The sequence below is a fragment of the Terrapene carolina genome, unplaced genomic scaffold (genome assembly GCF_002925995.2).
Source record: "Terrapene carolina triunguis isolate 2854851 unplaced genomic scaffold, T_m_triunguis-2.0 Scaffold558, whole genome shotgun sequence".
Taxonomy (NCBI): domain Eukaryota; kingdom Metazoa; phylum Chordata; order Testudines; family Emydidae; genus Terrapene; species Terrapene triunguis.
The window spans coordinates 6,881,138-6,907,188 of NW_020664909.1; the positions used below are offsets into that span (position 1 = coordinate 6,881,138).

Consider the following 26,051-nt stretch of genomic DNA (forward strand, 5'->3'; position numbering starts at 1 on the left):
TGAATATTCTGGAGCCCACCCTACTTCCAAGCCTGTCACTAGTCTGCTACCAACCCAGATACTGCCAGACACAGTTAGTGTACTGGAGATTAAATCGAGATATATTAGAATCAGTATTATATTTTCACTCTGCTGTTCAGAGCACAATACCCCAAGGAATGGAGCAGAAGGCAGTAGGTTTTAATTAACTCTATTCCTCCATTTATATACATCTGAGGCCACAGAATGAAACTTCAATGATTCTGGTCTGTTTCACTTTGCACCCAAATACCCGTGGCATGAAGTGTAAGTTAGAGCCGTCAATGATTTACAACGGCAGGGTATGACACAGGAGAAAAACTATTGGTGGTTCTGACCAGTCAAAACAGAACCAACACTGATTTCAGTGACACGCTATAAGAGAAAGAAACAATCATTACAATATTTTTGAATGGAGAGCAGAAGTTACGTTGTAGGTGATGGACCCTTAAAATAGATTTTGAGAATTAATCACCACACTTGCTTCTCCTTCCATCTCCCACAATTTCACGTTTTGCAAGTGACGTATGCCCTTCTACTAACAGCAAGCCTTGTCTTCAGCATTTCGCAGGCAAATCATGAACAATTCAAGTCTACATGCATGCATGGGGACAGAAGGTTGGCGGACCAATGGGGGGGCATTATTATTACAGTTTTATGAATACAATATCTCCATACATAAGCACTATCATTATCACATTTAAAGGCAACCAAGAGGGGGAGGGAAGCTTCTTAAAATATTTTCTTGAAAATGTAATTGAATCCAAGATCAGTGCGACTAGGCACTTAATCTTTGTAAAAATCCTCAATAATAGTACACATGTAACTGATAGAAATGTAGTTCTGGTTATCCTCCCTGGTGTTTAATATTACTGGTAAGCTAATAATATTAAAAAACCTGCCATTACAACTGTTTCTAGACTATCTTTTAGAAAAATTACATTAAAAAGAAATTAGGTACCTTTCCAAAAAAGCTACCACTGTTCATTTTCCACACTGACACCTGTGGCCAGTAAACATGGGTTGCTGTGGAGCTACAACAAGCAATATTTCTGAATATGCTTAAGAAATACTATCATTGCTACAGTACCTCATTGACCTCATGCAGAAGAGATTCTTCTAAATGCTTTAATTGGCACTTAGCTTCTTTTACAGCTTGTTCAGCTAGAAAACATAGGCAAAGCAATTACTTAAAGTACAGCTTAGAGACATTATGAAATACTGGCGCTACAGAAAAAGAGAACATTTACTGGGTAAACACCATGATGACCTGGAACTGTTAAATGTTTTAAATCTCAGATTATGCATTTGTGAGGTGCTGAGCATCCTCTGTTTTATTGGAATCTGTGGGAATAAAGGGCACTTAGCGAATGACTGAGACTGCAGCACGTGAGCACCTCCTGAGGTACTAACATACTTAGTCACTAATTTAGATTTACAGAAGGGACCATTCTGATCATCAAGACTGACCTCCTGAAGAAAACAGACCAGAGAACCTCACCAAAATAATTTCTAAAGCATATCTTCTAGAAAAAAACATCCAATCTTGATTTAAAAATTCTCAGCAATGGAGAATCCACCACGACCTTTGGTAAATTGTTCCAAGGGTTAATAACACTCACTGATTAAAAGTTATGCCTTTTTTCCAATCTGAATTTGTCTAGTTTCAACTTCCAGCTGCCAGATTGTGTTATACCTTTCTCTGCTAGATCGAAGAGCCCATTATTAAATATTTGCTCCCCTTTTAGGTACTTATAGACTGTAATCCATTCACTTCTTAACCTTCTTTTTGTTAGCTAAAATAGATTGAGCTCCTTGAGTTTATCACTATAAAGCATATTATCTAATCCTTTAATCATTCTCATGGCTCCACTCTGAACCCTCTCCAATTTATCAACATCCTTCTTGAATTGTGGGCATCAGAACTGGACACAGTGTTCCAACAGCAGTGGCACCAGTGCCAAACACAGAGGTAAAACAACCTCTGTACTCCTCCTAATTAGTCCAAGGATTGCATTAACACTTCTGGCCATCGCATCGCACTGGGAGCTCACGATCAGCTAATTATCCCCTCATGACTCCCAAAATCTTTTTCAGAGTCACTGCTTCCCATGATAGAGTCCCCACACCATGTCAGTATGACCTTGGATTTAGGAGGAGGATCGCTACTTTTCTTTAGATTCCTTGCTTTCTTGAATTAAAGCTCCCCATCCTACCTTGCAAGGCAATTTGTGACTATGCTTTTTTCTGTATTTTATATTTTAACCGCAACAGAGCAGTTATGGGAGTTTAGCTAATATTTCTGAGCATATCAAAAATATGAAGTGCTACAAAAGTGTTATTGATTTCTATTCACAAAAGAGTTTCACTACTAGCATAATTAAGCCACAATTTTGAAATAAAAAGCAAAGTGATAGTTCAATAAAAATAGCCAATTCAGAATATTGCATACCAATCTTCACATCCACTTCTGCCTTCTTTATTTCTTTCATCGCAGTGCCTTTAAATGATGACGTGATGTATGGGTACATTCTGTTAAGACAGAATGGTAAAATCATTACAAACTGCATTTTCAACACACATCAGAGCAGTCACAGGAGCAAACAATGTTATGCAGTACATGTTATAATGCACATTACCTTTGGATTAATTTACCTTCTCAGAGGCCAATGCCAACAAGGTCTGCCACAAACCTGCCACTCTGTATATGCTAATAAGTGCTAAACAAGTTGTAGATAGACTACCTCCCAGAAGTAATTTAGAACCTCTAACTTCATCTCACCTTTGTAATATTATTTTCAAAACAAAGACTGACTGATGCACTTCTGAAATTCATGGCACTAAAACAGGGGCAGGCAAACTTTTTGGCCTGAGGACCACATCGGGTTTCCAACATTGTATGGAGGGCCGGTTAGGGGAGGCTGTGCCTCCGCAAACAGCCAGGAGTGGCCCAGCCCCTGCCCCCTATCCGACCCCTCCCCGCTTCTCGCCCCCTGATGCCCCCTCCCCCAGGACTCCTGCCCCATCCAACCCCCCCGTTCCCTGACAGCACCCCGCCGCCCCATCCAACCCCCCGCTCTGTCCTGATTGCCCCCCCCGGGACCCCTGCCCCCATTCAACCCCCCTGTACCCCACCCTCTGACAGCCCCGACCCCTATCCACACCCCTGCCCCCTGACCACCACCCCGAACTCCTCTGTCCTCTATCCAACCCCCCTCCACTGCTCCCTGCCCCCTTACCGTGCTGCCTGGAGCACCGATGGTTGGCGACACTACAGCCACGCTGCCCAGAGCAGCAGGACAGACAGCCACGCCACTGCGCAGCACAGAGCATCGGGTCAGGCCCGGGCTCTGCAGCTGCGCTGCCACAGGAGCTCGCAGCCTTGCCACCCAGAGCATTGCGCCAGTGGCGGGGCGAGCTGAGGCTGCGGGGGAGGGGAAACAGCGGGGAGGGGCCGGGGGCGAGCCTCCTGGGCCAGGAGCTCAGGGGCCGTGCAGGAGGCTCCCGCAGTTGGATGTGGCCTGCGACCCGTAGTTTGCCCACATTTAGTGACTAAAGGAAAAATTTCACGTCTGCATCCAGAATATCTATGATGTCTTTATGTGACTGTAGGGGGTGTGTCTACACTGCAGTTAGACATCTGGGGCTGGCCTGTGCTAGCTGACTTGGGCTCGCAGGGCTGTTTAATTGCAGTATATATTTCTGAGCTCAGGTTGGAGCCTGGGCTCTGAGATCCCGTGAGGTGGCAGTTTCCCAGAGGTCAGGCTGCAGACTGAGCCTAGAAGTCTGCACTGCAACTAAACAGCCCTGCAGTCTGAGCTCCTTGAGCCTGAGTCAGCTGGCACGGGCCAGCCAAGGGTTTTTAACTGCAACATAGACATAGCCCTTAAAGCACAGTGGCTTTGGATACATTATCTCTCATCAGACCCAGCTAACTCACTACATCCAACACTCTGTTGTCATGGTATTTATCCAAAAGGCATTGTGTAAGGTATCATATGAAAGCTAATAACACACTGGTTATTAATATCATTGTAAAATGCACGTGTGTTAACATTATATGTGACATTATGAATTGCCTCTGTATGATGTTACTAGAACATATTTAAGACCAGACAGCTAAGCCTAGGTAAAGGTGATAAACAGGCGTGTCCTAGACAAAGGAATGTGGGTTTACTTCAATTTACATATTAGCAGTAAACAAAGACATCAAGCTGCATCAGCCGAGGTTATCCTGATCCTGAACTCTAGACACAGAGAATTAACATGGCTCCTGCATCCCAGTGAAACACGAGATTGTGGATGAGAGAAATGATCTGGAACAGAGACTGTATCTTTCTAGATTGTTTAGATTTTAGATTTGCTACCTTTATCCCTTTTACTGTGTATCACTTAATCCACGTTCTTTTGTTAATAAACTCATTTTGCTTTCATTAAAAACCACCAGAGCTGTGTAAAGTCAGTAAAGTGTGTGCTTCTAGAAAGCTGACAGGTTGGAGTGTTTCACTGTCTCTCAGAGGCAGCGAACTTAACACTTTCTCTGTGAGAGTCCAGGGAAAGGCACTGGTCCCAGCAGTAGGGTGATTTCCGGGCTGGACGGACACTCAGGTCAGTCTGCAATGAGCAACCAGGCAGGGCAAAGCTAGGGTGAGGCTTGTGGGCTGCTACCAGCCTGTTGGTGTCAGAGCTCTGGACCAACACTGCATAACCACCAGATACCCTGGGTTACAAAAAAAGACGGTGACCCAACCCCTTACTGGCCTGGGTGAATTCCAAAATGTCATAGTTTACTGCATACCAACACAATTATATCAAGCCATTGGAGCAATTGACTGCTCACCTTACTCATATACATAGCATCACTCAAGTTAACTGTAGTAACCAACCAGCAGGATTTGACCTTATCTGCTTATCATCATCCATAAAAGGAATTTGTACTTCAAGTGAAAAGTATTCCACATGCAATTGTATATATAAAGTATCAGATTTTAAAAAGTCAGGGAACAGCATATTTAAAATCAATTACTTTTTACACAATGCCACCTATTTACATGCATGTTTTTTACTATCCTCAGTAAAATCACTTTAATTACTCTAATTTCAATTAAAGAATGGCCTATAACCAAAAGTGTACAAACAAGTTTGTAAATTTAATGTTTGTGATGCAGATTAATATTTTAGTGCCTTGCAGTCCTTTTGATTGCAGCCAAAGTGCTCAATGGAGGAAACTAAGATGAAAAGAAATGTCATTATGACAATGTTGCATATAAGAGATGGAACTAGAGTTGTTTTGTTTTTGTTTTTTTAAATGCAGCAATATTGTGATCTCAAGCATTAGTTTGAAATTAGGATAGACTACTAATTGCTAATACAGGAAGCATTTTTTTCCAGATAAAACTGAAATGGAAAAGGGTTCTTAAATATGATTTATCATGCTGGGATACACTCAAACGATGCTGCCAACATCTGAAAAGTGAATTAGTCTCATTACTAAGACCTGGTGTACACTTAAAATTTAGGTTGAATAGCTGGGGGGCTCAAGGTGTGACAATCCATGTTGTAGCTATGCATACCTACCCCGCTCCCTCAATGTAGACACAACTAGGTCGATGGAAGAATGCTTCTGTCAACCTATCACTGTTCGGGGAGGGGGACCAGCTACAGCAGTGGAAAAATCCTTTGTGTTACTGTAGAAAGTGTCTACATTATGGCGCCACTGCACTATAGCCATGCCACTGCAGTGCCCATAGTGTAGACAAGCCCGAGGTTGTCTTTAACTAATGATTCTGTGAAAATAACCAGAAGAGTGTATTTATGTAACAGCACTTTCTAGTCTACACGGTCAATTTATGCTATTTAAACAACATGAAGCATAAGCTACCTATGAATATGGAAACCAGTAACTGTCACTGGATTTGTTATTATACTGAAGTACAAAAAAACAATTGGAGGGTGGATTTCATGACTTCCTAATTACCTTGAAGAATCTGATCTAAACAATAAGCATTTAAATGAAAATCTAGCTACACAATGAAAATTAGTAAACTAAATGATGTTTCATTTGAACACTTCTTCCTAATACCAAGTTTGAAGTTAAGTATTCATGTGTTTTGGAACTGATCTGAAATCCGTGGATGAAAGTACTATTTAAGAATAATAATATAAAACAGTCTTGCAAAGATTTATCTTGTACTTAGTGTGATATCAGAGAGATGAACCAAGAGGGTAACTATTCTATTGTGTTCGGGAGAGAAATCATCCAAGAACACGGCATCTAGGTTTTAAAAGTTAGAAACAGAAAGAAACCGATTGTTTTTTCCAATTAATAGACTGACCAAAGGACTTGAGATTTCTATGGAAATGCCTTGCAAAAACAATGAGAAATTTCCATACTGGAAAAAAACAATTATGTAAGTTACTTGGTACTAAATGTTGCACTGGTAAGTTTAATGTAATATTGTGTTCAATGTTTCTCTTATCATTTGTACATAATCTGTGGTGAGGCGTCCTCAAAATAATAGACGTAGCCCTTTTACTATTGTTTCAAGAGGTTCATGAACATTTGCCAGCCCAGCCAGAAAGTCTGTTGACTATCCTTTCACAGGTATGATAATGAGAAATCATAATGATATATTACATACTGAAGACATTTAAAATTAATAGAGGCAGAGTCAGCTTCCGGTATCTTGCAGTATAAATGTATGCGATAACATTAATATTGACTTTAAGAAGTTAGTAAGCTAAAATATAGGATGGACCATAAGCCTCCAGTTCCAAGGGAGAAAATTATTAAGCATTGTGTTTAAGGAGCCAAGGTGGGTGAGGTAATATCTTTTATTGGCCCAACTTCTGTTGTTGAGAGAGAAACTTTTGAGCTACACAGAGCTCTTCTTTAGGGCATTGTGTTTGCTATACTTCTTCCTCTTAGCTCCTGTACAAGGGAAAATTAGAGTCAGATGTTATAGCTCCATCTACTGAAACAAGGAGGAAGAAAAAAATCACAAGGGACATAACTAGTCCCCATAACTTATTTCCTAGTGAAAAAAAATTAGTAGAAAATCTGAGTGGATTGAGGAAAGAGCAACAGAAAATATTGTTACATAATTGTTTTTGTCAGTTCTCACTCTCCGACACAGGAACATCCAGAACTACTATCAAATGTACCAACCAGTATTAATAGTGGTGGTGAACTTATCATATTTAATATAGCAACCTGTAAGTGCCCATGTGGCAGAGTTATAAATTAATACAAATATGTTTCTGGCAGTATGGCCTCTAACAGAGACTGTCAGTTGCTCTGTAAGCCAAGTTTTGAATGCACAATGTTCAATTCAGCATGATATTTTAGCTGTTGTGATTTTGATGGAGCATTTTCAAAGGTCTTGAAGCAAACTGACAATTTGCACCCCCTTAATGTCATCATCTGCGATTTCATGACAAAGACTGAAGAGGAAAGGTTAGTTAATATGAAGTTCACTGAAAACTGTAGGAATAATATCTGAGAGGTAAATGGAAACAATCTTGTACAGAAAAAATAAATGCGTAGTCAGGGGTATCAGCAAACAGAGAGGTTACATGGCTGGGGGTGTGAAGGGAATGTGGTTATTGAAGTGGAAGTTTCCATAAGCTCATGGAAGTCAAGGAGACAAATATATGAGCCAACGATTAACTGTAAGAAGAGCCTGTGCCCTTGTCTGACCTGGCTTTCCTTCAAGAGTTCTGTGGATCAAGTGAAAGCAAGGGATCAGATGTGTAAACTGTTAACCCATGACATAAAAATGCATGTGTCCCACCAGCTACAGGATTCATTATTGTACTATAGAACACAGGCAATTCCATCCATAATAATGACTGGCAGGAAGCAGAAGTTACCAGGCAGAAATGCATGAGGGGAAAATGAACTATATAGGGTGTAGTCCCATACAAAGCACCCAATGGTGAGAAAATTACAGAAGCCACTTCTCACTGGCAGAGAACAAAAACCCTTATACAGAAAACACCAAGATGAAATGTAGCCACAGTTATTCCCCACACAAGTTTGTGAGGCCACAGACCTGGCCTGATCAAAAGCCTGTCTTCCCAGATTGTTGGGTGACAGATGAAATGCCATAGAAAGAAATGAGTTGTCCTGGAGAGCACAAGAAGCTGTCAGAACATAGTTCTGAGCTAGAGTGGAGCAACAGCTCCTTCCAAGGAACCTCATCAGAATGGAAAGTCAGACATTGGGTGTCCACATTTGGGGAAAGCCGATTGGCAATGAGGCAGCCTGAAAAGAAGTGATGTCTACCTCAGGAGAGGTGTGAGACCAAGCTTCTGGATCACCTATATTCTGTTCTCTCCCACCATAGCACTTCTGTAGCACTTTATTTTTGTTCTCTCTAAGTTGGGCACTAAGTATAAAGCAACAAGGAATTAGCAGCAGAGGACTGAGGCAAGGCCTCCGTTGCTTCCAGACTGGATTAAGGCTCCATTTGCACCACTCCAAGCTGGCCAATGTGCTTGATATGCTTGCTCCCTCTCCATCTCTACTACTGAGAAAGGATATAGGACCAATATATGGACTACAGAGTCAGCATTTTCTGGAATTACCCAAGCAGCTTTCCTTGACTTCTACTTAAAGCCAGTCAAACTGAGGAAGCAAAAATTATGTTGGGAAGGGAGAGGGGAAGGTGGTGGCAGAGACTAATTTTGCGGTTTTGGGGGGGAGGGGACTCCTTGTTGAAAGATGGATCTATAATAAGGAATCCTGAAGAACTCATTACATTCTAACATCAAGTTCTCAATTTGGCACAAATTGTTAAAATATGACAGTACAACGTAAGGGCTGAAAGGATTCTCATTTCACTGGAAAAGTGAACAAGAGCAGATACAATATGTTAAAGGAAACTGACACTTTGTACTCAACATAGAAGAAAGTCTCAAAACAGTCCATTAAAAATAACTGAGAACCAGGATAACAGGCTCAATATTCAACAGTGATCAGATAAAGAGGGCCACACAAATTGAGTGAGCAAAACACATAGGAGATTAAAATAGAACAGATATTGAAAGTGATTGAAAGAGTGAATATTTCACCTAGAGCACACACTTCTACAATTATTGGGATATTCACAGCAGTTATTTTCAGAAGGAATGATATTTTTGGTGCTGCAAAATTGATTTTAACACTTAGCTTGATATGAGGACTATTACGCTACTGCAAGAACATGAACATTGAAGTTATGCTAAGCTTCAGTCACAAAGTGGCATATATTGAGACATGCCAGCAGGATTCTGACAAGCAGCCTCTCCCCCTTGAGCACTGACTTGGCGGGGTGGGGGAAGTTATAGAACAATAGTTTGCTTACCTACAATGGGGTATCTGCTGCTACAAGTTACATCCAGGCCCACAGATTAGTGACTTTACAATTCTATAATCACGTTTAACCCAGAGTATTTTCCAATTTAACTTGATAAACTACACAAAAGGATTATCTGACACGCCACTTGACAGGCAGCCACCTCTCAGATGTAATGTGGCAATTATGAAACACCACACAGCAACATTACACAACAGTTTAGGATAGAAACTGAATGATTCCACTGGGTTACATGTCAGCTTGTTTCCTACTATTCCCCTTAATACTTTGGTCTACATTCATCCCAAGCCACTCATCTTCGCACCCCTTTGATATCCTTTTCTAACTTAGCAAATATTTTTACAAGATGCCCCTTGCACTCTGAATCTCCCCTTTCAATTGTGCCTCATTCAAATCCTTCCATTTGCTGCTTTTCCAGGAAACTCTGTGATCCACCAACATATGCAGTATCTAACCCAGTTTAATTTTTGTACAAACACATTCGCAGCTAATTAATTTGATTGTATTGTGTGACTGAACTGTTTCTACCTTCGATTTGCGCTCTCTACAGTGCAGGCTCTGTCTCTCTTCTATTATTAATCTATTAAGCACAGAAGAAAGTTCACAATTAGAAGGAGCTGTACTCAGTATTTGGATAAGAGCTAGTGGCTTTGGAACCGAGAACTATTATCGTAAATCCAAGTCCCTTAACAAGGTTAAGAAAGGTCAGCTGCTCCAGGAAAGCCCTACAGCAGGCCCAACAGGGTGATAAAACAGAGATGGGTAAAGCTAGAGTGATCTTCGACTGAGGAAGAGCTAGGGCATTAAGGAATCTTTAAGCCAGCTATGGTCAGTGGAGAAAAGCCACGAGTTTATGATCTGTAGTGTGAGAAGTATAAATTGTAGAAGCTAGAGTCACTGATTTGACATTTTCCTTTTGATCAGTGGTCAGAACACTATTTAACTTATGCAGTAGATATGTGGTGCTCTCGAGTTTGGATTGCTATATGTAGTTACATGTATGTATTTACATAGCATGATATACAATATGTTCTAAAAATGATACTCAACTTTGAAAACAGATGTAACTTTCATAAAATCCAGTTGTGTGATGCCAGATAGAATACATGATGACTCCCCCTGAAGTGATCAATTTATTAGTAAATAAACTGATTATCTTAGGGTGGTTGACAACAACATGTAGAGTGGGATTTTCAAAATTAGTCCATGTTGGCCAAACTCTGTTCTCTTTTAAGAAAATCTCATACTTCAATAGGAACAAATTTAGACCAACGCTGAGCACTTCTGTAAAAATTCAATTGGGCACCAAGTAATAACCTACATATTTTAGTTCTAAGTTCTAAAATATGCCTCTTATCTGTCTTTCTGGCCACAACATTTGCCTCAGTTTAAATTCGGTGAAACTATCGGACTGTGCTTTCAACCATAAATTTTTCTTGTCTCGGCCCACCATGGTAGTCACAGGATGAAGACTAAGGGCATCCGTAGGGTAATGCACTCTATGGGGCTGTGATTTCTAAAGCGCACTAACATTTTGCACATTAATTGGTCCATGTAGACCCTGCTGGTGCACACTAAAGGCTCCCTCATGAGTCTTTAATACAGTAATGTTTCAAAAAGTACTACTTTAAAGGTCACCAGCAGGGTCCCCATGGACCAATTAATTTTCAACACCTTAGTGCACTTTAGAAATCTCACCGTGCATCACTAGAAAACCCCAAGATTTGTGTATACTAATCTTTCTAGTGCTTGGAAACCCTACGCACATGGTCTGAAAAAATCTCATGTTAGATATTAAAATACAAGCCTGTTTTAACAGGACTCCAGTGTCTAAGTCCCCAACTACACTGTTATGCTTCTGCTAGTTTTTTATATTAGCACCTCTGTTGCAGACTACACACCAGCTAACCAACCACACAGCTATACCCACAATGAAAGCCGTTTTTTCCTTCCATAAAGATGTTAAAAATTTTGCTATTAAGTAACTGATCACTTTGGTTTGTACACTTAGTAAGAGTCTCGCCACTGACTTCAAAAGAAGGAGTTGGGTCCCTAACTACAGTGGGAATATGATCAGTGCACTAACTGGGCTCAGTTAGATTTACTTTAGGAGCAACCCCATACAAACTATAAATTAACAGGATTAGGGGGTCATTACAAATAAACCACATAAGTGACTTATAATCTTATACTGCATCTTTCGTACAAGAACAGAAGCACCTTGATGCACCGAAGTGAAATCAAAAATCCCCCTTTAGTTGATTATCTTATGTAGCAAGTTCTTTGCCCTGGGTCGTGGTAACTGCCAAGCATTTGTCACAGATGATTACACTTTAGCAGACCTGCCTGCCAATGCGATTTGAACTTTGTTTAAATTATAAGTCACATTGCCATCAAAATCAATTTCCCACCATGACAAAAAGGCTATTTAGGCTTTCAAGTGCACTGATTTGAAAATTAAAATATTTAAGAGTGTAACAGCAACGGAAGCTTACTCACCTGGGTCTGTAAAAGCAGTAGGGCAGGCGCTTAGTTTCTACTTTCTCAGCTTGAATGAATATCCTCATATGCGGGTCAAAATACAATACAGCTGTATAGGCTCTGAGTGACCATCGTTCTGGAAGGCTGAAATATCCAGTATGTAAGCAAGACCACAAAGCGTGAACTCTACTACATGGAGAAATTAGATGCATAATAACCTAAGACAACATGCCCACCCCCGGACTCATTAAACTAAAATGTGCTGGATCCCCGCAGTGCTCTCTGTAGGTATTAAAAGATTTTTGAAGGTTTTCTCCAGAGTAAGTTTGTCAGAACCTTGCAAATAAACTGCAATTTGTGCACTGGGTTTCAGCTGATGGCACTAAAAACTACGGTACAGTTCTTGATTTGGCTAGAAATTCGTTTTATAATGGGATGCTGTTGACATATAGTATGAAAATCTCACTAACAGTGGGATTTAATGCCACACAGCTTCAGGCTTAAGACATTACCATGCAAGAAGCTAACTTACTTAACCCTGGGAATCTAGTTTTCCCACTGTATTATGACACAAATATCTATGGTGCTTTGCAGACAAGGAAGAGATATGAAAGTGTGAGACTGGAGTTCAGTCTGACGAGCTGGGCTGGATAGCAGAGAGCCCTGCTGGGCAGCCCTGCTCTTCCAGCCATGTCTTGCCTCTTTAGCTCTAACTTCCTTTCCTGGTTTTCTGGCTGAAGACTCTGGAGGACTCTCACCCTAGTGGGCTCTCTAGGCCCCCCAGCCTCCCTAAACTATAGAATGAACAAGAGACTTTCCAGCCAATATCTTTGGGCTCTATACCCAGGAATGCAGGCAGTGGGAGGAGGCCAGTCAGAAGACAAGCTCCCTGTCTTACCAAAGGGGAGGGGAAGTTGCAGAGTCTGCGTGGGTGCAGGGTGGGGAAGAAATCATTAGTGAAGCAACCCAGGGACTAGGGAAGGATGACTAGTTCTGGTGATTTCTCTAGTAGAGCAATACATATTATTTGTTTAAAATACTAATGTGATTGAGGCAATGCCATATTTCAGCCAAAAGAAGATGTTTAAGACCATAAAGCATGCCCTGCACAGACCCAACAGCCTCCACCCCTCAATAGTGACAAGTACTGCTGATATTTTTAGTCATCTGTCCCCACTTACAGAAAGTTCCACTCCAGGCCTGCTGATTCATCAGCCCTGCACTTTGTGCTCTACTGCTTGCAACCAACTTCTGTCTGCTTCCTTCACACAACATTAGGGATTGTCCCCATAGGGTGCTTGAGCAAACATGCTTAGGCAGCCATCACTTATCTATTATGTTACTGGTACAGAACTCAGGGTTATTCACAGGAGTATTATGAAAGTGCTCAGATAATGGTACCAACTCAAACATTTTCTTTGAGATTCTTTTTTCACAACCTCTGTTCCTAACCCCGTTAGTTTTCCACATATTTCCTTTCCCTCCAGATCCCTTTTCTCTCTTCCTCAGCCCATTATTTCTCCCTCTCTTATCTAATTTTTTTTGTTATTGTCCCTTCTCTTTACTGTCCCGTCTGAAAAATACATATTACATTAAATTGCTCATTTTAATTTAAATTTGCACTCACTTATTTTCAACATCATCTTTTCTGCTGCTTCTCCATCTATACAATACATAGGATGTCTCCCAAAACAATTTCCATTGTACTTGAGATGTAAGTACAGAAAAGGTCTAATTTCAATTGTGAATAACTATCTTATAGTCAAGATTTAGTTCTGTGAACTCTTTTCAGATCTCTAAATTAAAAAATAAACCTCAAGTCTTGGAATTATTGCATTAATAATTGTAAATTAATTTTAAATGTGCTGCAGTAATCAGCCTCAGAGAAGATGAAAATTGTGTCATAAGTAGACAGAATTTAACTAGCTGCATTTTAAGATCAAATATCTAAGTTACAGTTATCTGAATGATCAATTTTGTCTCCAGTGGATTAGAAATTATTACAGTGGTTTGCATAATCTTCGCTTTGAGATCTGTGGACAGCTGTTATTCAGAAACCCAAGTCTTTTAGCCTTGTATTTTCAAAGAAGCATGAGGGAATTAGGCACACAAGACCCAATGAAATTCAATGGGAGTTGGGCTTTTAACTTGCTTAGGCTTCTTTACAACAGAATCCCATTACTATGAAGTTTTTACCCTGGTATTTTCTAAGAATCTCTTTGGAGGGGTTGCCATAGGCCAGGTGCAAAGGGGAGGGGAAAAGGGGAGGAAGAGAGGAACCAGAAAGTTTTATCATCCCTTTCTTAAAATGACAATAGATGTGAGGAGTAGCGGAACCCTGTTGGGTTAGTGAGTCCCCTACAGAAATAAACTGTGGCCACCTACCTGAGGGCCCAATACCCAGGATGCTTTGAAAAGATGATGTACTAAATCAAGTGTCATCTAAATCCAATGGGTACATTGTACCTCTCATTTAAAGAACTGCACTCACTTTCTTACTTGCCCCTAATATTGGCTGGCAATTCCTCAACATTGATCACAATGGGACATCTGAGGTAGCAGAGCATACAATCCATTTGTTACAGACAGCACAGGGAGCAGTGAATGTTTATATGTCGTACAATTTCTCATCTGCATGGTTTACCCAGTTTTATTAGTGAATGAAAAAGGTCATTTGCACAACTGGGCAACCATACCATATTTGCCTTTTGATCCTATGTTACCCCGCCACCCCCAGTCAAAGAAAGGCATTTCTTTTCCTTGACACTCTGCTCTCATTTCTGAATGACAACATATCCATGCTGTTTTTCAGTTCCTAATCAATTGACAGTTCCCCAGTAAAATTATTTTACTGGTGTATGTAACCATGTACTATTGATTACAGATATTCATCCAAACCTTTGCTCCAGTAATGTAATTATGCCACTCACTTATCAAGAAGACCAGCAATCTGAATATCCACACTGTCAGTTCTAATATCTAGCTCTGGCTCTCCACTGAGCATAAGCTTTAAGTTGTAAATAACAATGAAAGTGCCTGTGGAGAGAAAATATACATCTTTTAAAGGCAACTATTTGAATATTTTAAAAGATCCTTTTCAGGTGCTTCTGTACTTTTTAATCTTGTCAGTCTAGCCTGTCTAAATAATATACACAGTATCCAAATAAGAGCTGCAATTTTTGTGGCCTGTTTAAAACAAAAACCATGGAAATATGTATGTACAACTTATTGTATCGTGTCTAATACAAATTGAGTTTACGGACACTGAGGGCTTGTCCAGATACAGTTAGTGCACAGCAAGCTCGGATATAAAAGTTTCAAAACAGCAGAAGGTCAAAGCACACTAGGGAATTTTAAGGCATACTAGCAGGCTCCGCATGGCCAGTTAGTGCACCATAGACTTATACCCCAGCTGCACACTAACTCTCCATCTAGACAAGGCCTAAGATTCATACAGCTAGACAGAAGAGGCCAGTCGAATAAGAAGAACTAGTGGAGAGGAAATCTAAGTAGTCTGGACCAAAGTGCATGGAGAATTTCAGCATTCTTTCTAGATTTTTTTCCCCATATAAACATTTCAATTTTGTCATTCAAGTAGAACAGACATTTTATTCTCTTTATAATAGCAACCAGGGTGTAAGGTAAATACCCCAATCCTTTTATTTTCTTCTTATTAAAAAAGGTCTGACCAAATAAGAATTTCAGTAATTGACCTTCTCCATAAGATTAAAAGCACATTGCTTCTCTAACGATACATCGGTATGGCTATATTTTAAATAATTGTTTACATGAAAATTGCATTGTTTGGCAAAGCTTACCACTTCTCCCATAGATCGCATCAAATTGCTGCAGCAATTCAGTTTCACTCTTAAAAGGGGAGTATTTAAAGATGATAGACATCTGTACAGTGAATTTCTCAAGATCACCTATGACAGGTTTTCTAGTACTTCTTGACCATGAGGTTATTGGGACTATCATCTGCAAAAAACATTATGAAAAAAATATTTCAGGGACAATTACATATTAAATATTCAAAGACCAAGGTGAAATTTTTGATTGTTGCTGACTCTACACATGGTCCCCATTACCAAATACCTAAAAAAGACAGATCTAGAACACATGTAACAATGAAGTTGCCTTACAAGGCGAAAAAGCGTGGACTAAACAAACAGTCGTTGGAAAATCCAATTATTTTCCTCTAGTCAAGAAGAGCCCATTTCTATTATGAGAAACTATACTGTACTTGAAGTACAAAGATTAGCATACACCACAATCTCAAACATTCACACATCTTTTACCTCATATTTTGTTTAGTGTTCATCACCTTAGCAGCTAGTTGCTATTACAAATACTAATAAGGCAAAATTACACATATAGAGCCACCTCACTAGAGAACCCTGTCACGGCTATCCACGGTCATATTTACAATAGCTCTTCATCTTCATATATAGTACAGAGTGTGTGTCAATATAGGGTGGGACTGTTGAGGGTTTACATGATAGATGTGCCAGACACACGGGGATATCAAAATGTCTCCTTTTGCAGATTTCTGAACTTCAAACATTTCCAATGGAATGTTTCATTTTAAACACAAAGGGAACTATTCTCAGCTAGCTAGGGACATAAAAATTCCCTGGGGTGCAAGAGAGCAGAGCTCTAAGAAAGTATAAACCTGTTTTTTCCTTTTCCTCTCCTCACAAAAAAATAAAAATAAAATAAAAAATAAAAAGAGAGTGGCCCATTTATTACTTCCCCATTCTCATAAGCTCCAGGGTTAAGCCCAATTTAAGGGTAAAAAGGGTAATTTGTCAGTCATGACCTACAGTCAAGAGAAGATGGGTTTCATATTTGAAATAGAGCAGAAACTATTAGGATGACTGCCTCGCCAATAAATTCTGTCATCTGTCTCTCACTTTTTTCTGGTGTCACAGCCATCTCTATTCAATTCTCAAACTGAGTGTTCAAGTGAAAGTGCCCAGTTCTGTATTTGGTCATTCAGATGATCTCTTGGGCCGTGTCTACACTACACATCTCTGCCAGCCTAACTGTGTTACTGAGGGTGCAAAGAGGTGTGATCCCCGACAGACATAACTGTGCCAACAGAAGCCCATAGTGTAGATGCAGTTATACTGGCAAAGCTGCACTTTTACCAGCAAAGCCTGTTTCTCTCATGGGATAGTGGTGGTTTCACTGTACTGGTAGAAAACACAGCTTTGTCCACAGGAGTGTTCTTCGGTGACTCTTGTATTCTTGAATGGGTGAGAAAATAGCTTCAGTGTCAAGTTCTTCTGCCAACTTCTGTGCACTCTTCAGAACGTTTTGAAATCCCGCATCTGACCGGTAAGACTGTAGGTATGACTTTACTTTGTCCAGTTGTTCCATTGCTCCAGATATATCAAGGTCAACACCTTGGAGTCTCTTGCTTACAACATTTACTTCAGTATGTCATGCCACAACACTCGGGGTATGTCTACACTACGGGATTAATCCGAATTTACAGAATTCGAATTTTGGAAACCGATTGTATAAAGTCGAATGTATGTGGCCACACTAAGCACATTAATTCGGCGGTGTACATCCATGTACCGGGACTAGTGTCGATTTCCAGAGCGTTGCACTGTGGGTAGTTATCCCATAGCTATCCCATAGTTCCTGCAGTCTCCCCCGCCCATTGGAATTCTGGATTGAGATCCCAGTGCCTGATGGGGCAAAAAACATTGTCGCAGGTGGTTCTGGGTACAGCCTCATCCCTCCCTCCATGAAAGCAACGGCAGACAACCATTTCGCGCCTTTTTTCCTGGGTGAACACTGCAGACGCCATACCACGGCAAGCATGGAGCCTGCTCAGCTCAAGACAGCAGTCATGAACATTGTAAACACCTCACGCATTCTCGTGCAGTTTATGCTGAACCAGGACCAGAAAAACGAGGCGAGGAGGCGGCGGCGACGGCAGCACAGCGACAAGAGTGATGAGGACATGGACATGGACACAGAATTCTCTCAAACCGCGTGTCCCGGTGCTTTGGAGATCATGTTGTTAATGGGGCAGGTTCTATCCATGGAACGCCGATTCTGGGCCCGGGAAACAAGCACAGACTGGTGGGACTGCATAGTGTTGCAGGTGTGGGATGATTCCCAGTGGCTGCGAAACTTTCGCATGCGTAAGGGCACTTTCATGGAACTTTGTGACTTGCTGTCCCCTGCCCTGAAGCACCAGAATACCAAGATGAGAGCAGCCCTCACAGTTGAGAAGCGAGTGGCGATAGCCCTGTGGAAGCTTGCAACACCAGACAGCTACCAGTCAGTCGGGATTTTTCCAGTCCTTTGTTCCTGTAGAACCCAATGTGGCTGGAACATTAGACTGGAAGAGTTTGCAACAAAAACAGTATGCAGCATTCTGGGTTTTTGAGTACATAAGCCATGGCCTCTCCACTTTGTCACCATTGGAGATTTCACACCAGTAATGTGTTGGATGGAAACTTCTATTTTAATTGTCTTTGGGGAACATGAAGTTTTTCACTTGCTGTGGCCCATCCAGTACAAGGAAGTCCCTCAGGCTACTGCTCAAGTGGGTCCACAGTCCTGGATCATCTAGACTTAAGGAACTAAACTCAGCAGCAGCTGTTCCTTGCGCCTCCACCACACTCTTCTCTGATCTACACTTTTCTTCAGGAATGTGCATGGTTATATCCATTTGAGATGGAGATATGGATGCTGCAGTAGCTGCCAGGTCACCTGCACTCTGACTAACTGGAAGATCAGGCATCTCCTCACCACTCACATTCTCACTGGGGCCGGAAGGCTCACCATGAACATTTGTGTCTATATATCGCAGGAGACCTCCTTCCTGCTTAGATAGAAAAGCTTCCTTTGCTTTCTTTCTTTTTCTGAATGCTGCCCCAGAGGGGCGTTTTCTTATTTCACTCATGACTGCTGTTCTGTGCCAGCTATAGTGGCTCTCAACACTCAATTGAAGGGGACAAATAAGCAGGCTGGTAGCAGGGCCTGAGTAAGGGAAGATATCAGCGTCTTAAGGGCCTAACTGGCTCCTACTACTTCAATTGACTGCCTGTTCTCAAGTGGGTTCAGGGAAGCAGCAGGAAACAGGAAGCTCCCTGAAAAGCTGGTGTTAATCAGTCCAGGCTCCTGGGGGTGCTAGAGAGGTACATAAGAGGCTCCTCCTCCTCTCTCTTCCTGCAGCTCCTGCTACTTTCTGTTATTTTATAGTTGTGATGAGTACACACTCACCCATTCGGGCAGGTTTGTACTCAGCAAGACTCAGCCATGCCTCTGCTGCCGCTACCCATGCTATTGTGGCTACACTGCCATTTATACTCGTGAAGCTAGCACACAGACGTGTAAGCGAACAGGGGAATCACACCCATAGCTTGTAGCGTAGCTGTAGCCTTTACGGTCTCCAGGTGCTGTTTTACAAGTAGATGTCCTATTCTGATACCACATAGATAGTTCTTGCTGCATTTTCCATTTCTCGTTCCTTTCTTTGACTGAGCCCTCCTTTTTCTTATTTTCATTTTCAGTCCTATCCCTTGCTCTTCATGTTCCTGAGCTTCACCTTGTTCCTTGCCCCACGAACCAGCCAACCAAGACTGAACCTTTGGGCTGTAACATCAAACCTCTTTCTTAGTCACCCTATTTAGTAGTTTTTCCTTTAAAGTTGCTTTGCTGTACAAGCAGTCGGTCAATCAAAGCTCCAGGAAGGAAGGCTACACATGACTCCTTCCAAATCCCATCTAGTCTATTTTGAGAGACAGATTCTCCTAGGCCCTACCAGGTCACCATCTGACATAAGATCTCACAGGAAGGGTCTAAAGAATATAGTTTGTTGACTGTAATTAAGGTGAAGCCAACAGATTGAAGTACAGTACCAGTTTTGATCTATGCTTATCCTTCAGATGTCAGCAGAGCATACTGCGTGATAACGCTCTGCTTCACCTTTTCTATAAAAAAAAAAAACAAACAAAAACCCAAAACAAAGCAGACTTGGACAACTTTTTCCCTACATTAACAGTCATCTCTGTATTTCATAAACATATTTCTAATGAAAAATGAGAAGTTTCATTTATTTTTAATAAGCAATGCTTTACAGCACAATATATAACATGCACAGCAATTGCAGAAGATGCTTTAGAAAGTACCGCCCACTTTAGGAGGCTAAATTCCATTGAATTTCAATGAGACCTAAGCACTTCAAAGTCTTGCCTAGGGTCTATTTGAAACTATTTACGATCAAAGCAAAAAAAAAAAAATGATACCTCATTAAGGCCTTCTGTCTCACAGAATGTTTGAGAGAAGAGAACACATGTCATTGTATCGTCTTTCTTCGTGAATAATATGAAGTCTTTCCCTATTCGCATAGATCCACTATAGTAAAGATACAGAAGATGTCAATTACACTCAGATAGCTTGTTGTCAGGATGTTAATTTACTTTAAGTAACACAGACAGAACATATCATTAATTGGCTTGATGGCCCTGTTCTAGCATGTTCAAATTACATTTCTACTCCTGACAATGGGTGTTTGGAACAAGGAAAAAGCAGCTCTTGGGAAGAGGGAGCGTCTAAACCTTAAGGGACTCCTTTCCTCATCTAACCATCCTCAGCCAAAATGAGGTAACCACACATCATGTTGACAGAGTGCACAAAACTAACAGAAAGATGTGGTTTTAGGCTACTGGTTGCAAAACACATACATAGAGTCACACAACTACTAAGAGCCATGGATCAGTGATCAACATATTTTAAAGGATGCACAGCGCTGCTTAAGGTTGCATCAAAGCAGCTGTACAGAGAAATAAATACATACCAAAGTTTAAGCAATTCTAGATGTGGTGGCAGGTCTCCACCAGCTGCTCTCTGCTAAGGTCTTTCTGTCAGCCAGCTTCAATGCCAGAGTGGCAGGTGGAAGTGCTTATCCAGAATATCCCCCAAGTAATTTGTTTTGGTGGGGATCCTTCAGCAGCAAATACTGCTGCCTTTGCCCAGTGGAACCACTAAAAAGTGGCAGTCTGTCATCTGTCCTCTGTCAGGAGACTGACTCTTCCCTAGGACACACAGGGCCAGGCTAGCACCAGGAAGTACCATTTTTGCCTCCTTGCAACTAGCAAGAATCTGGCCTATAAATGGCTGGAATTCCCTCCCAAAACTCTCCCTCCCTTTACAGAAAAAGAGAAACCAGAGGGAAATATGGTGAATATATTCACTTTTGAAATATACATTAGAAATAACTGGACAACTAGAACCATCAGGAGCTTCAGTATGCACTATTAGGAACAATACTGAGTTAAATATTGAGATTGTTAGATGACCGAATAGAGCATTGATTTTTATAGGATTATATTCCATTATTCCATTTAGTTTTTGAGTTAAGGATCATACTTACAAAAAAAATACTGAGGCAGAGACAATCAAGACACTAGGATTTAGAAAACACCCTTACGATTTAAGTCCATTGCCATAGCGTCCAATCATTCGCGAGAGAGATGTCCGCTTAGAAGACCTTCCAAAATAAATCAGATCAGTAGCTTCCTCTGCAATAGAATTTTATTGTTATTGTTAAAACATGCAAATAGGACACTCATTAGAAAACATCAGGACTTTAAAACTTTAAAAACCTGCATAGATTTTAAAATGAGTATTCACTTGGTTTGTGCTACAGCACAGGATTTGTTGAGATCTTATGATGTGTGTTATTAGCCGTGGAGCAAGATATAAATCAGACACAAGTTGTTTCCATGCTTGTCTGACTCAGTACAGAGGTAGCCAAACAAATGCTGTAATTGGATCTCACTGCTGACAAAAGTAGGATACCAGATTCAATGGACCAATGGTCTGATCAAGTATAGCAAATCTTAATACTCCTTCCCTTCTTAACTCAGGAATGACAGTAGGGTCTTGGAATTGTACACGCCACAATTAAATCATAACAAATATTAGATATTATTTTGTATTTATAGCTAGTTTCATTGGAAGAACTAAGCATTTTAAAAACCAAGAATAAGTTGATCCTCAGCACATGACGTAAGCACTGTGCTCGTTTTAATAAGGAAACTGAAGCACCAGAAGTTACGTGCCTTGCCCAAAATGATATAAGATCTCTGGCCAAGCTTGAAATAGAAGCTAGGTTGTGATCCACATTCCTGTGCCAAAAAATAGTACCTCCCCCTTTGCAGATGCTTTCTGCATAGTTTTTTTTCCCCCACATAAGGAGGAAAGCCACCAGTTGATAGCTGCAGTAGGTACTGAGTAGCTCTCTGCATTTGCAGTGAAAGTTGGCATGCCAAATGCCATTCAAAGAATTAACTAGCAAGGATGACTTCCAAGAACATCTGACATAGTCATTCTGGGAACAATTTATTTACAGCATGTATCAACCTAACCTGAAGATCAAGACTCTCCATTATCTACTTGGGAGCAGCATGAAACCGCCATAATATCAATGAACTAATATTGCTTGGTCAATAGAAGGCTGTTTGGATACTTCAAGGAAAATAAATTCACTCTTAAAAAAGAAGCAGGAGCAACACACTAGATGGCAAACTGGTACAATGTTATTTTATCTGAAAAGTCTTGAGCTGCTAGTAGCACAACGTTGCCTAGTACTATAGCATTATAATACCCCCATGACTTTTGCAAAAATATGATAGCAAAATATACAGAATTACACCCAGCACTCCTTAAACCAATGTAAGTCCCATCATAAAGACCCTTTGTTAGAGTTTTAGGGAAATTGTCTATTTGGGACCACACACAAAAAAATCCATTGTATACGGAAGTGAACATCTACTGATCCTCTTCTTATAAGCAAAATGGCACCACTCAGATAAAGACTTATAATTAGGTAAAATAAATCAAGTACACATTCATCTCTGGTGCTTCCTGTATCATTTCTGTTCCTCCAACTGTGATATTCACACTTGACAACTGATTGCACCAAGGGAACAACGTCATGTACAAATTCAGAGCAACAAGTACTATTTTTATTTTGATTGCTGCCTATGATGTACACTGAAGTGTGCCTTAAGTTAGGGGTTCTCAACCTTTTCCTTTCTGAGACCAACATGCTATAAAAACTCCAAGGACCAGCCAGGCTGTGCTCTGGGCTTCAGCCCAGCCAGAGTGGAGGAGGAACCGGGCCGGGGCTCGCAGACGCCCTGAAACTGGCTTCATTAAGTGACCATCCTAGGGAACAGGAAAGTACACTATTTATTGGCTGGAAATATGGTGATATGTGGAAATGATTCTGATGTTACATTTTCACTGTACCATTTATTCTGAACAATCCCAGAGTTTTCTTTTTATATACAAAACACAGTGTAGGAACTCCTGTAATAAGCAAGGAATGCATCATCAAACACTGAAATACAGCAGTTTGACAAAACATAGCAAAACTTAACAGTTTAGGCACAGTGGGGAAAAATACCACGTCCAATGCAAGCTGGAGGGGAAGTTCAGGGAGGCAAAAAGTAATTATAGCAGGGTTTTAAATTTGTCTAGGACATCAATGTTAAACTCCATACTTTTATGGGAGAGATCCTAAAAACAAATGAATGTTTCACGGTTTGGTTGTCTGTTTGAAATCAGTGAATTAACTGGTAATACTGTGCCTGGAACTCTGACCATTTTCTGATATGTGAGTTGGTGCTATGCTTTAAAAGCAGGGCAACTATATTTCTGTAATAATCCATATATTTTACATTTCATTTCTCCAAGAAAATTTACAGTCACTTTATGCACAGCTTAAAAAAACTTCAGGACTAATTTACTCTGCTAGCAAAAATACTAAAAACAGTAAGTAAACTTGTAAATTAAGTATATACACCTCTACCTCGATATAACGCTGTCCTCGGGAGCCAAAAAATCTTACCGTGTTATAGGTGAAACCGCGTTATATCGAACTTGCTTTGATCCACCGGAGTGAGCAGCCCCGCCCCGCCCCCCCCAGAGCACTGCTTTACCGTGTTATATCCGAATTCGTATTATATCGGGTCGCATTATATCGGGGTAGAGGTGTATATCATTTTAAATAATGTCTCTATATACTTGGTATTTTATTCCCTTGAACAACCAGTTAAGCATCTTTATAATTAACTTACTAGGGGTCATGCCGCATCCATCATCCAAAAAGCACAACATAAATCCCCCTTGCAGTTTGTCATTATCCACTGAAAAAAGAGAAAAACCTGTTTGTAATAAATGTAGAACCTAATTTGCCGGTTAGGGAGACTGTGATGTAACAACCCCTCTATTCACATCCTACACACAATTGTAATAATCTTTGTACAAAATATATCTTGTGAAGTATCATATGAAAATTAATAACTGACTGATCATTAATATTCTTGTGTGCTGTATGTACCCGGTGTGTATTAAGAGTTATGGATGTATGCTGGAATTATGGCATGTCAGGGGGCATTGGTAAACAGGTGTGCCCCAGACAAAGGAATATATATATGATTCTCTGACTAGCCTGATTGTCACGCAAAGACGATGAAGGTCCATTTTTATGTTTTAGGTAGACAAATTTATTAAGATAACAAGTGGGGGAAGAAAAAGCATGGCGCTTCCTTCGCCACCAGACTCCATGTTGCCTTCCTCACAACTTGAATAAACTTTACATTGAGATAACCCTCAGAAGAAATCATTTCAAATGTTTACTGGTATATAAAGCCATAGGGGTCTGAATCTCAAGTGATAAGTGATTGAATCAACTGACTGTATATAATATTACTGTATTATAAAAATGTATAGAGTGAGGTCTTTTCTGAAAGCTAATGACACACTAGTGAGTATTATCATGGTGAAATGTATTAACATTATATAGGGAAATATGGATACTTCATAAAATTATGCTTTAAAGTCTGTGGCCAAACAGGAAAGAAGGCAGCTATTACCTGTATCCTATGTAAATTAAGTATGGTGGGATCAAACTAATAGCTCAGTGGTTTGAGCATTAGCCTGCTAAACCCAGGGTTGTGAGTTCAATCCTTGAGGGGGCCACTTAGGGATCTGGGGCAAAATTGGTACTTGGTCCTGCTAGTGAAGGCAGGGGGCTGGACTCAATGACCTTTCAAGGTCCCTTCCAGTTCTAGGAGATAGGATATCTCCATTAAATTATTTATTTATTTATGAATGGATGTCCCACTTCCATACAGGAAATGAAGGTCACAGGAAGGAAAAAACAGTGTGAGGTCCTCCTGCCTCTTGAAACAATAACTCAACTTAAGCAAGGACAGAAGCCATCTTTGGCATCCATCACTACACAGAGAAGGGAACAGAGTGCTTACAAGCTGAGAAAGATGGGTCCTTCCACTAAGTGGGGGGGGGGGAAGGAGAAGTCTCTGGAAACTGAATATAGGTGAGAAGCCATCTTGAACAAAGGTTGTACCTTGCTAGATTAAGATTTATGTTTAATGCATGTTTTCACTTTTATTTGCTCTTAACCCTCTAACTTTATTCCTTTTACTTGGCATCACTTAACCCATGCCCTACTGTTAAGAAATTTGTTTTATTTTTTACTATAAACTAACTCAGTGCTGTGTTTAAAGGGAAGGGTGTATTTACCCCAGTTGTTTATAAACTGTGATGTGCTTGTGTCTCTTTAGAGGAACAAACAAACCTTATTTCTCTGAACTATCCAGAAAAGGTCTGGACATTATAGAGTACATGGTTTCAGGAAAACTCAGGACGGGGTCACCTTGCTGGCTGTGACCAAGACTGGTGGAAGCCAGAATGAGGTACTGCTGAGGTCAAAGCTGCTGAATCCGGGCTGTCTACCACACGGACACTCAGGGTGTGACCTGCACACTTGTAGGCTGGTTGTGAGCATCTCAGCTAGGAGCTATAGTACCAAAGCATTGTAAGGCACAGGGCTGCAGGACAAGTGGTGACACAACCCCTCACTGGTCTGGATTACCAGTTGATCCCAGTAACTGATACCAAAAGCTCACACAAGTCATTTTTCAGCAAAGAAGAGAAACAATAAAATGACAAACTGCTGTTTTACTATACTTCTAATTTTCTGTAATCTAAACCCAGTGGTTTGTAAGTATTAATATATTTTATTTTTTGTGTTCTAAGTTCTGCAAAAAAGCAACTTGTCAGGACACCACTTTCCAACCTGACTTAGCTAAAGAAAGAGAGCTGTGCAAGTCTTGATGTCTGTTCAATATCTCA

The 26,051-nt window shown here is 40.6% G+C and overlaps 1 protein-coding gene across 1 annotated transcript in view; it reads right to left on the reverse strand.

Moving 5' to 3' along the window:
• Nucleotides 1-26,051, reverse strand: part of MORC1 (MORC family CW-type zinc finger 1) — a 95,289-nt gene that overhangs the window by 60,476 nt on the left and 8,762 nt on the right. Inside the window, exons 4-11 of the mRNA XM_026659047.1 lie at nucleotides 23,972-24,040; nucleotides 21,316-21,406; nucleotides 20,132-20,240; nucleotides 15,677-15,836; nucleotides 14,789-14,894; nucleotides 11,877-12,002; nucleotides 2,471-2,550; nucleotides 1,109-1,182 (exon numbers count right to left, since the gene is read on the reverse strand). Of these exons, the coding sequence (XP_026514832.1) occupies nucleotides 1,109-1,182; nucleotides 2,471-2,550; nucleotides 11,877-12,002; nucleotides 14,789-14,894; nucleotides 15,677-15,836; nucleotides 20,132-20,240; nucleotides 21,316-21,406; nucleotides 23,972-24,040 (815 nt within the window). The remainder of the gene's footprint in view (nucleotides 1-1,108; nucleotides 1,183-2,470; nucleotides 2,551-11,876; nucleotides 12,003-14,788; nucleotides 14,895-15,676; nucleotides 15,837-20,131; nucleotides 20,241-21,315; nucleotides 21,407-23,971; nucleotides 24,041-26,051) is intronic.